Raw genomic sequence first — 12,848 nt, forward strand, 5'->3', positions numbered from 1 at the left:
GCCATACATAGATAAGGTCATGGAATTAACTATAGCCCGGCCCATAATAACCCTGCACATTACCTACAGACACAAGATTCCATGACATAATACTCTCAAGAATTAGGTTGAGGGACTTTTTAGAAGACAAAGCAAGTTACAATCATTAGATAAATATTTCTAATGCAGTTTCCCCTTGTTTTGCTTAAAGACTTAGAGATGGGAAATGTTATGTATCTGTCTTTAGGTCTTCATATAGAGTCCTGGTTTTACTGTAAATAGCAACAGGGAAGACTAATGACACTTATTAAAAGGTTTTAAGATATAGTCATTTGAGGTTCTGTGCCTTTTTAAGTCAGGTTAAATCACTCAAATACTAAGTATTCCTCTTTTGGGTATCTTTACTGTTCAGTTCAGGTACTTTGAAACTTGATCCTTATGGGCCCTCCGGGTACGTGTTTGAGGCCCTATATGTATTTTCTCTTCCTCAGAAGAAATGTGTACACAGGAGGATTCATGAGTGGGCGGAGTAGTGATCACTTTCCACCAGAAGAGCTTAATCTTGGTGACAGTAACATCATTGTTCTTGGCTCTGGAATTCCTGAAGTTCCCACCTATTGGGGGTTTGTTGTGTTTAAAAAAATAATAGCCTACACTGAAGCACTTACTCTGTATGAGTTGCTGTTCCAAGCACTTCACAGTCACTTCACAATCATTAATGCATTTAATCCTCACAGTCACCCTGTAAAGTAGACACTGCTGTCCTCCCTCATTTTGCAGATAAGGAAACCAAGGCATAGAGAGAGGAGAAGTTAGTTACCCAAGGTGATACAATTGACGTGGCAAAGGTGGGCTTTGAACCTATACAGTCTGGCTCAGCATCTGTGCTTTTATGCTACCACTATGTGTAGTTAGTAACCTCTGTTGTAGGACATATGGCTCTGCATCAGGGCTTTCCTACGAATCTGAGCTGGCTGGTTGCTGCAGGTTTGAGTGGGTCCTGGCAGGCAGTTCCTTCTGTTCGAAAAGATAGACCACCCAAATGTAGACTCGGGTTCTAAGAAGGGTCATGGTATAATGTTTATCTTAAAAATCACAACCCAGCCGAAACCGGTTTGCCTCAGTGGATAGAGCGTCGGCCTGAGGCCTGAAAGGTCCCAGGTTCAATTCTGGTCAAGGGCATGTACCTTGGTTGTGGGCACATCCCCAGTAGGGGGTGTGCAAGAGGCAGCTTATCGATGTTTCTCTCTCATCGACGTTTCTAACTCGCTATTCCTCTCTCTTCCTCTCTGTAAAAAAATCAATACATTTTTTTAAAGTATTTATTTTAAAAAAAAATCACAACCCACATTCAATTTATTTCTTTGTAGTTTCCTTTCTCCCAGATTATAAAACACTGTGTTCTTAGAGGACTGTTCTCTGAGATCTAAATCTTTGGTGCTTTCCCATTGTTGTGGCTGGAGGAGGAGGGGGGAAAGGAAGCCTCTCGCCTGTGTCTTGGTTGCAGAGCGTCTAATTATCACAGTATTACCAGGGCTTGAGCCAGGCGAGGGAGCGTATGTACAAGCTGGTATGCTTCCCTGGAGACGAGAATCATTGTTTGTGGTTAAAACAGAAGCTACCTACATTTTTTATTACGTAAGATTTCTTGGGATTTAAGTTAGTCTCTTCTCTTATTGATGTCAAATGGGGAACATCTCTAAAGAACTGTCCAAAGCTGTCTGCTCAGTGTTTGCTGTTCCAGTTTCTCCATTATACATATTTTTCACGTTGTAATAATAAATGGTAACACAATGATTTAAGTGAACTACATTTCAGGGCTATAGGGGTAATGGTTCAGGTACATGCAGGGGGCTCTCAATAAAAGGCAGGGATAGTATTAGCATCCAGACCTTGAAGCCAGCTGGAACCACAGCTTTGCCATTTGCTTGTCTTATGGCTTCAGACAAAGTAACTTATTTTTCCCATATATAAAATAGAAGTAATTGTCCTAACCTTAGATTATTGAAAGCAAAAATAAAATATGTGAAGCATTTAGAAAATTACATGATTCTTAACAAGTCCTTAGCAACTAATAACTTCTCTTTCTAAAGTAAATTTTAAATACTCTGCCAATTTATTTAAAATAAAAATATCCTGATATAAATACTCATATGTGACCATTCTTCTTGAGGCCTTCTTTTCCCCTTTACAGAAGGCACTGACTTCTAAGACCCTGGAGGATAAAAGGACTCCTTTGTTTTGCCTCCATGTTCTATTCAATATTGTATTGTGGTTTTCTGAGGGACAAGGAACTATATTTACTTAATAATCTTGCTGGTGCATTAAATAAATAAAATTTTTTAAGTTTTTTACTTTAATGCAAGGCAAGACTGCTTTTTTGTCATCACAATTAACGGATTGAATATGTGTGAGAAGGAGCAGCCTCCTGGGTTCCCTGCCATAATTATGCCGGTAACCCCAGGGAAAAGGTCACTTAGGGAGTACAACTGCATATTTTTTTAAAATTGATTTTTAGAGAGAGGAAGGGGGAGAGATAGAGAGAAACATCAATTGGCTGTATCCCGAACCCCCCTGCTGGGGATTGAACCTGGAATTCAGGCATGTGCCCAGACCAGGAATCGAACCAGTGATCTCTTGGTTCATGGGTTGACATCTAACCACTAAACCACAGGTGGTCAACCATTTTCTGCTCAGAGCCATATAAAGACATATCAGTTTCCTGAATGTTTGATCTGACGTGAATCAGCATTACCAGCCCAGTCTGTCTGGAAAGTAATCCAGCACAACCTCAGCTGCAGGTTCTTTCAGGGCACACAGCTGGGAGAATGTAAACATGAGGCTGCCCCAGTTGGCTGATTGTCAAGTATTGAATCATGCAACAGATGCTGAGGTCCTGTTGAGGGAGGAATGTGGGGCGGGACGCAGGTAGCTTATTAGACATTCCACCCCCGAGGCTTCAGGGTCGTAGAGGGACAAATATTACACAAGTCCTTCTTAGTATACTCGGTGCTTATTGTAGAGGGGTAAAGGCAGACGAGGGGGTGAGCACAAAGGAAGCAGTTTCAGCTGAGATGGGAGGTGGCTGTGTAAAGCAGCAGTGAAAAGGTGAATTGGGATGGAGACAGGGAGGCCTCTAGGGTGAGGAACTAGCAGGCATTTAACATGCTGACATAGGAAAGCATGCAGAGCAGTCGGGGGCAGCTGGCTGTTTGGACTCATGGAATAAGCTGTAGGTCGAAAGCTTAGATCTTGCTACAAATCCTTGTTATGTGTCTTACTAGCTATAGCCACAACTTATTTGTTGCCTCCCCACTTTCAAGTGTACATAACATAGCTAATGACGCCTGCTTCATGAAGCTGTGGGGTTGAGAATGTATACCTTCCTCTAGTGCCTTGTTCTCAAAATATCATTATGGGTGAGTCTATAGGAATATAGCTAAGTTAGGAACCCAATCCGGAATTTTAAATTCTTTGCTAAGGAGTTCACACTTTAATCTAGGATCTTTAAAGATTTTCAAAAGAATAGGACATGACCTGATTTACCTTTTTAAAAGATCACTTTATTTGACCCACAGAGGTCAGAGGTTTTTATATTGATTATCCTCATTTGAAAATCTAACACAACTTCAAAATAAGGTTGCTTTTCCTTACTGGAAATAAATACTAAAGTGTTGGTTGAATGTACTTCTCATGGACATTAACATTATTTTCTCTAAATGTAAAGCTATTTATTATTTTGGTCAAACTAAAAACAGATTTTTATTTCTAATTTCTATTTGGCAGCAATACTGCTGGCTTATCTTAGAAAAAATAAAACTGCTAGAAACAACCTTATTACAAAAGGAAAATAAATTAATATAGATCAAGTTTTTTCCCACTCCCTCAAATGTAAGTGTGTTATCTCTAGGCCTGTCTGGTGGCTAGTAGTATTCTGATCCATTTATAACAAAATTCTATACTACAAATCATATGGCATATATGCTTCTCTCACTCCCTCCCCCCAGTATTTGTTAGGGAGGGCACCAGAAACAAACTCAACCCTTGCCTGCAGAGAGGAACTTATTTTGAGGTTTAGATTTGCTTTGGGAATGTGCTTTGGGGCCTGAGCACCAACTACTATTTCCTGGCTCAGTCTTACTAGTATATGTCAACTTTTCAAAAAAAGCACAAGGCCAGTTGTAACCCGTGGTGCGGCTTCCTCTGAGTGCCCTGGAGCAGGGGATGGAAGTAGCTGTGCCAGTTTATGAGCTGGGTATGTTTAATCGTGTTACCCCCATTACATTTGGGAGTGACTGCAGCATTCATCTCCAGACGGCATGACATGCTTCGCATCTACAAAGTTCACCCACCTCTTCCTATGAGAGTCAGGTTACGATAAGGCACATGGAAAATAGAGTAGCAATCATGTCCAGAAATCATAAAAGAAAACAGGAGGGGGAAGCAAAAGGGCTAAGCACCAGGTCTAACAGTGGCTCTAAGTTTGGTTCTATACTTCTAGCATCCAAGGCAAAGGAACGCGCTTGTTATCTGATAGACACTCTCATATTCACCACTGAATTCATTCTGCCTTTATCCAAGAAGCTGTACTTCAGCAGACAAGTTCCTTTCCCTTTTGTGCAAGGCAGCTATTAATGTACAGAGCATGGACCAAAAGGAAATGTAACCTGGGTTCAGATTCAAGCGGCCTTTAAAAACTAAGGATTCTTCCAGCTCTGAAAGTCTAATTCCTGTTCCAGGTCTGTGCTCCTCACATGAAATCAGTTGTTGTGTGTGCCTAAGAGGCCCTATGAATGCCTCGAAGGCCTTCAATTGGTGGTGCTGAGGACGGGGTAATTGGTGGTGCTGAGGACGGGGTAGGACAGTGTTGGGTTTGTAGCTATCATTCAGAAACTTAGCTGAATATTAATAACTGGTTTGGTTCAGTGGATAGAGCATCGGCCTGCGAACTGAAGGTTCCCAGGTTTAACTCCAGTCAAGGGCATGTACCTTGGTTGCAGGCATATCCTCAATGGGGGTGTGCAGGAGGCAGCTAACGGTTGTTTCTCTCTCATTGATGTTTCTAACTCTCCCCCTCCCTTCCTCTCTGTGAAAAATCAATAAAATATGTTGAAAGGGGGGAAAAAATAGAAATTTAATTAAGCACACATCCCTCCCAAGAATGCTCACCCTCTGTATTTTGGGGGGTAAGGGAAGACATGAATAAATGCTGTAGGTACAAGCATGTCAAACTCATGACTGGCAGACCGCATGCCACATTTATTTAAAACGAAGCATGTGGCCCGCTGGCTACAAGTTTGACATGCTTGTGGACGGCTGGGGTAGCAGTACTGGGATGGAGGCAGGTCTGCTGCCCCCAGCTGCCTCCCAGGCCCAGGCTGGGGTTCTTTGCTCACTAGCTGAGGGTGGTGACACTTAAAATTCTTCTTTAGAGCTGCCACCAAATCCTCAGTTCCTGAGTTCCTGCATGGAATGTGGTATGCCCACCTCTTCCTTAGCCCTCAGGCCACATGCTCAGGTCCTTTTCCTGGGAAATTTTTACTGACAGACACTGCCCAGAGCCAATGGGGTATAACGAGCATGGGTGGAAAAGATTCCCGAAGTTATTTAGTGCAGTTGTCAGCAAACTCATTAGTCAACAGAGCCAAATATCAACAGTATAATGATTGACATTTCTTTTGAGAGCCAAATTTTTTAAACTTAAACTTCTTCTAACGCCACTTCTTCAAAATAGACTCGCCCAGGCCGTGGTATTTTGTGGAAGAGCCACACTCAAGGGACCAAAATGCCACATGTGGCTCGAGAGCCACAGTTTGCCGACCACTGGTTTAGTGCTCAGGGGTTTCCATTCATCCCTCCCCTCAGTTTCTTCTGAACATAGGAACTAAAAGCCTCAGTGACGTTTGTTCTGTAATTGTTCTGATATCAGGACTTCCCGCTTCCCTTTCATGAGAATTCACCATGTCCAGGCCTGCAAAGGTGAGGGTCAGATGGTAGGTGCTCACTTCCCTTTCCCAAGCTTGCCTATCTTCCAGGGATGTGGGGTCCCCAGAGGCTGCTTCCTCTTCTTAGAAATAGCCCTCTGGGGGTGTTTGGGTGATGCCTTGAAACCCTCTACAGAGGAGGCTTGGTTGTTTTTTACCTGCAGGTGCTACTCATTATAAGCTGCTTGATTTTCATTACCATAGCCTTCCCCTTTTACCCTTCAAGGCAGTCTTTTAAAATCTGGCCTTTTCCCCCCTTTAATAACTTTTATGTAAATTACACAGTATACAGTAAATCTACCAGGTCAGACTAATTTTGTAAAGGGTTAGTTTACAAAATTGAAAGTAGGAGTTATAAATTATTTTGAAGAAATGTGTATTCTCTAGTGCATGTAACTCAAAGTAGGTTATCACTGTTGCCTGGTAGAGGCTTAATGAGAAGGTAATTAATTGTAATTACAGTATCAAGTGTTTGTAAGTGCTTGAAGATGTTTGAAGAATTTGTTGTTGTGAGCCTTGAACACTTTACACTGTTAATTAGCAGTGCCGGTGGGTGAAGGATTGGCTGTCACAGGGACCGTATCCCAGCCTCCCTTCCGAAGGATCCTTGATTGAGTCATGAGGTCTACTTCACCTGCAGGCAAGACCCAGAAGGATGACACTACAGATTGTTGTCAGTGATGCTAGGAGAGGAAGAGGAGGCGGGCATTGAACCATTATGGCCAAACTGGTGACTCAATTCCAGTTCTGTACACCGTGAACTTATTTCAAGTTCAATGTGTACTGTTGTCAGACTTGAACTACAAAAGGAAATGTCTTTGTGTAAACAAATTAGAACCAGCATGTCACTAAGACCCTTTACTTATATCCTTTTGGATATTATGAGAAGATCTAAGATTTTTTCCATTTCTAGCATGTAGTGAGGGAAATGTCTTTCTTCTGAAATAGAGGAATTGTGGGTAGGCATCCACGTGGATGTGTTAATTATGTCACGATAAGGAGGGTGCTTATCGAGCCTTCAGCGTGATTTTTCCAGGACAAGTTAGCTCAATGAGCAAGAAAACCAAGTGTTTGCTGCTGGGATCTGTGACTGGCTAGCCTCCCTGGGTTCCATGTTCACTGGCTGGTGAGACATTTCCCGAGTGCATGCCGAGTGACCTCAGCGAGCAGGAGGGAAGATTGCCTAGTGGTATCACACATACGTATCACAGGTAGGAAGGTGATAAAGCTCGTGTTCTTCCCGGAGAAGATACAAGGTACCCTGCAGGGCCCGCCTCGCTCTGAGCGGTGTGGCCAGGCCCAGCACGGGGAAGGGTCACTCCCTTCTCTCCAGGCAGGGCCGTGGGTTGTCTGCCAAGTGCCTTTTCCCTCCGTGTCCAGGTATCACCCCCTCCTTTGTGAGGCCCTTGCTTCTTCTCCAGAGGCCTTACATTTCTTATTCTTCCCTTGTTTCTCTTGTTTTCTTTCCTTTCTTAGGGACTGTAAATGCCTGATCATGGTTTTTGAAAGGTTCAGGGTTGGGCCAGGGTCGCACAGAACCGACTCAAGGCTCAGTGTAGTCAAAAGATATTTATTCAAGTCACCTGGGTGCAGGTGGACTGAGTCCCAAAAAGAAACCAGTGGCAAAGGGGGAGGGAGCAGGCTTTTTATGTGCTCGGGAGTGCTGCAGATGGGGTTTCCCCCCCTCCCCTCTAGCTTTACGGCCTTGCCCTTTGTCCTCCTGCTGGTGCCAGAGTCCTTCTTCCTGGGGGCTGTGCAAGGGGTATGGTCTTCAGGAGTTTCCTCAGGGAGCGTGTTTGTGCAAGGCTTAGGTGTGCAGAAGGAGCTTTCTTTTGCTAGCCCCAGCTGAATCAGAGCCATGTTTCGTGATAAACCCTTCCAGTTTTGATCAAAGCAATAAACTTTTTTACCCTCATAAAATTATTTTTCCTAGTTCACTATTTGTATTTTGGAACATGGACGAAAGAAAGTGGATTTTATAAGTTGTATCCAACATGAAATTGGTGCGACTCCCGGCCCCAGCCCGGGGCCAGAGGTAGGAAGTTACATGGACGATGACTTTGAGGCTAGCCTGAGGGAGAATTTCTGACAGAGAAGTCTACACCAAGCCTGAAGCTGCCACACGGGTCTGGAAAACCACGCAGGGACACTGCAGAATGGATTTTCATGACCAGTGCCTGAGCTTGTACAGGTCTTTCAAAGTCTTGCCTTGTTTATATATCTGAGTGGAGCCCCAGATAAGCTATTTGTATTTATTCATGGACTTTGAGAAACATGTATTCTTTATAAGCCTTGCTTTTCTAATAAGATATGATTGGTGTAAAGAATACATGATCTATTTTTATTCATCAGTTTATATTGTTCATACCACAAACGAGTAAGATCATATGATATTTATCTTTCTCCGACTGGCTTATTTTTTAGCATAATGTTCTCCAGGTCCATCCATGCTGTTGCAAATGGTAAGAGAATAGATCCAGAGACATAGAAGCATCGAACAGAGACTGTCAAATCTCAGAGGGAAGGCAGTTGGCGGGAGCGAGAGGGGGGGAGTCGGTAAGAGATCAAAGATCAACCAAAGGACTTGTATGCATGCATATATGTAAGCATAGCCAAAGGACACAGACAGTAGGGGTGTGAGGGCATGTGCTGGGGGGTGAGCAGCCAGGAAGAGATCAATGGAGGGAAAAGGAGACATAAGTAATACTTTAAACAATTACGAATTCTTAAAAAAGGATATATGAAAAAATGTTTTAGCATGATGTCTGACTCAGAGTAAAGGTTCTCAGTCATTTTTGCTAGGGAGACGGAGTGAGTGGATTCCAGTCCTGGCCTCTGCCATTGGCTACTGTGTGCCCCTGGACAATGTACTGACCTCTGTGCCTAGTTTTCTCATTTGTAAAGCAATAATGACAGTAAAACCTGTCTCTGAGGTTTTAACAAATAAGACACTGCGCGTGTCAGGGACATGAAATTTTCCTCCTGAGTGTGTGGCAGGATTGTACCTCCCTGTCCTGTACTTCCCTGGAGTTGGGGGCCAGTGCAGTGAGTGGGGGTCACAGGCAGCTCTCCTGGCAAAGCCTTTAGGAGCCAGTGGATGGTTCGCCAGGCTCCCTGCCCCTGCCATGACCACCGGCACAGTCTAGAAGGCAGAGGCTCCCTCAGCCTGGGTCCCTCGCCTGACGTGGTAGGTGTGTGAACCTGAGCAAGAATTAAACTTTATTTTTTTAAGCCATTGATATTTTGACATTGTTTGTAACCAGAGCAAAGCCTAGCACATTCTGACAGGCACATCATCTGGCCGGCCTTAACTCTAGGCCTGAAGTTAGATTTCAGCTAAAATGAGTCCAAAATGTCAGCTGTGCTGACTCACACACCTCGGCCTCACCTATGGAAGACCGACTGCTGAACCTGCAGCTCCATCGTGGGCCTGTCTGTAACTCCGCCTCACGTGGCCGTGACATACCTCTGCCTGGGAATGACGGCCCGTTGAAATTCCTGACCCTTTCCTCACGTGACTGAGCTCAAGCAGCTTTTTTTAAGCAAAGGTTCATTGTGTCCGGCCTGGGGACTAAGCAGGCGGTTGCTTCTGTCCCCTCGTTCTGACCTGCACATTGCCTCTCAATGCCCTGCACATTCTGACCACTAAGTGTCCCCCCAGACCCTCAGGGAACTCCTGCCTACCGCGGTCCACGCCCGCCAGGTGTCCCCAGGAAGGGTGGGGATTTGGATGGTGTGCCTCTGCGCTAGCGCTCCTTCCCTTTCTGTTCATTTCCTCCTGGGGCTCTAGGGGATAAATGTGGGTGTGGCTCTCTCTGGACCCCTGACAGTGTGTTAGAGCAGCACGGGGCGGTGTCGATGGAGTGGTGTCTGGAGCCCGGCTTCCTCAGCCCTAGGCTGGAGGCCCGGATTGTTGCACCGATGACTGTGTCAGTTTCTGACGTCTGTCCAGGGCTTCAGCTTTCCCGTAGCCTTTGTTCCAGAACATCAAGATGACAGTAGAAATGTTTCTACTGCCGGAAGGAAAACATTATCAGAAATGGCTTCACTGAGGAGCTGGTGTTCCGCCTTTCATGTCAGGTAACAATAGCCAAGCAATTCTGAGAACCAAAAGAGGCTAGCCATCATTTTAAAAACAGCAGCTTCTCTGCCAAAACTGTAATTCATGTTTATTATTTTTTAGAAATTGGGACATACGAAAGCATTAGAAGAATGACTCTTTAGAATCCCCCAGTACAAAAATAACCTTTGTTCCTTTTAGTTGTTACTTATAGGGAACATTTTTAAATAACAATAGCAAACATTTGTTGAAGCCACTCTCTGTGCCAGGAAGTCTTTAGGCACCTTCTGTGCATTACCTTATTTTTCCTCACAACTACTCTTTGAAGAATCATTATCTCCATTTTACAGAAGAGGAAACAGAGGCTCAGAGAAGTGAAATCACTTCTCCAAGATCCCACAGCTCTTAAGAGTGGTGCCAAGGATGGAAACCAGAGCAGTCTGCCTCCAGAGCCCAGCCCTTGACTATTCCTGATACTATCTCACAGTGCAAACCAGACAGACATGGGTGTGGGCTGCCTGTCACTACTTGAGCCAATTAAGCAGAGACGGGGTTGAATTGTATATGCGCCTTTATTCCAATACTGCCGGCAGTATGGTAGAGCAGCAGGTTGACAAAAGTCTGCTCTGTAGCCCACCGTAAGCCAGCACTTATATATAATAGTACAAAGGAAAAGTAGGCAAAAGGGCAGTTTACTGATAAGCAAAAGGACTGGGGACCTTCAAAGGGCTGGCAATTCTGGTTCCTTAACAAATCTTTGTTAATCTTTCCATGATAACAGGCAGCTCCAAATGGGGAGGAAGGGCTGCTTCTCCAGGGCAGCTCCAGCCAGGGTAGAATATGCCTTCTCTTTAATCAGAATAAAACAATCACAGTGAACAGAGCATGGTTAATATTTCTTACACTATTAGCTGGTTCCCCGACATTCTATTTCTACCCCGCTTTCAACAGTAAAGATGCTTTTCATGGAATGGGATTACATTTCTTGGAATTTTGCAGTGTTAGTCTGGTTCTATCTCCTTTGTCCATAATTAGGAAATCTAAATCCACAGATGTGATTTGGTTCACCAAAGAACAACATAGCTGATATATGTCAGTGCCAGAACTGAAACACGTGTCTCCTGGCCCACGTAGTCCACATGCATGCGGGTGGCTCTAGTGATTGGTGATCCTTTGTCCTCTTCCCCAGGTCTCAGCCCTAAAACAGCTGCACTGCACAGCTGCCCTCAGTGCAGATTAAAGGGAGGACGGAGGCCCCTCATGCTTTCTTCCCAGCGTGTGCATGAAGTTTCAGTTTCTGTTCAGGGACTGTATGGGCATTTCTGGGTGACGTGTTAGCTAATTCTCAATTTTTCGGCAAAGCTCGAGATTATAAGGCTGCAAAGAGTGGCCCAGCAATAGGTCCAACTTTTTACCTTATCAAACATTTCTAACTGAGATTTGAGGACAAGCATTAAGAGTGATTGATTTGAGCTTTAAATGTAGTAGCTTTTCCTGACCTGGATTCTCGTGAACATGCCAAGCATTATTATAGAGTCAGCCAGCCCTCTGGACATAAACACTCCTGTGTCTCTGAGGCTGTCCTGGCCAGCAGCCTGTAGGAGAGCGAGGCCATTGTGTTGAGATGCCGGAGTTGTTGGGTGGCCAGCTGCTGTGTGGTTGAGAATTAATGGAGAAAGAACAGGTGAGGACTTAACCTCTGCGATTGGTAAAGTATAGAAACCTCTTGTTTCTTCAGACTTCTCAATGGAGAATACAAGCAGGTTGTTTGGGTTTTTTGTTTTTGTTTTTGTTGGTGCGTTTTTTGTTTCGTTTTGTTTTGTTTTGTTTTAATAACACTATCCTACTGAGCACAAGGAGGTCAGGAGCAGGTTCTTGTGAATCTCACGGGAAAAAAAGGTGCGAATGCTGAGGTCATGTGATGGTTACCTCTGAGGTGAGGACGATTCAGTTGTGACTGAAAGAGGCACGAGGAAGTTTCCCTTCTGTTTTTTCAACTGGGTCCTAGTTACATAATACATTCAGTTTGTGGAAATTCACTAAGTTTTAAATTTATTAAATGTGCTCTTCTCTGACTCTAAGCTATACTTAAAAGTCCTGATATATGCTTGTGTATGTTGTTGCACCTGATCTCCATTTAGTTGGATCATTGTGAAATGATGTAGAGTTTATTACGTGGGTATTAGAAAAACAACTCTACCTCTGTGTGGGCCGAACTTCCAAGCTTATTTTTTGATTCTATTAAAATGTATCTTAAATGACTCCAGTGTAGACTCTCCTGAATGATGTCATCATGCAAACATTCAGAGTCAGCCTTCTGTGAATAGGGGCCATGCCAGCATGGGCTGGGCACAGGTGTGACCCATCTCCCCATGCATGAATGAGAAAGGAGGATAGAGGAGGATCACAGAAGGGAAAGGCAGCTTTCCAGGGGGAATGGGACAAACTCCATGGAAGAAGTGGCATTTGAAATGCATATTGCAGCACATGTAGGAGTTGAATTAGCAGAGGTGAATGGGTAGCAAGCATTGCAAATACTAGACACAGTGGGAAATCTATAGAAAATTCGCATACGTTCTGGGAACTTTGAGTTGCTTGGGTCACATAACATAACCAGCATCCATCAGGTGCAGGGTGAGGCCTGAAAGGTGAGCTAAGGCCTTACAGTGCCCAGGTTGTATTATCTCATTGGGAGGTATTAGAGAGCCAAAGAAAGTTTCTGAGAAGTAGAGAAGCATGAGCAAATTAGATATCTTCAATGACATAATTTTCCCATCTCGTGGTTGTACAGTTACCCTATCTGCCCAAAATAAACATTTGCTAGG

The 12,848-nt window shown here is 44.0% G+C and overlaps 1 protein-coding gene across 5 annotated transcripts in view; it reads left to right on the forward strand.

Annotated features, from left to right (window-relative positions):
* The window catches only part of TMCC3 (transmembrane and coiled-coil domain family 3), a 243,411-nt gene that overhangs the window by 215,337 nt on the left and 15,226 nt on the right, over positions 1–12,848 (forward strand). Inside the window, exon 1 of one of the 5 annotated variants that reach the window (XM_084880342.1) lies at positions 11,391–11,707. The exons of 3 other annotated variants lie outside the window; for them this stretch is intronic. In XM_084880342.1, the coding sequence (XP_084736468.1) occupies positions 11,693–11,707 (15 nt within the window). In that variant the 5' untranslated portion in view covers positions 11,391–11,692. One more of the 5 variants, XM_084880344.1, reaches the window with a different exon arrangement.

Source organism: Pipistrellus hanaki (assembly GCF_964339955.1).
Source record: "Pipistrellus hanaki genome assembly, chromosome: 3".
In the NCBI taxonomy this organism is placed as follows: domain Eukaryota; kingdom Metazoa; phylum Chordata; class Mammalia; order Chiroptera; family Vespertilionidae; genus Pipistrellus; species Pipistrellus hanaki.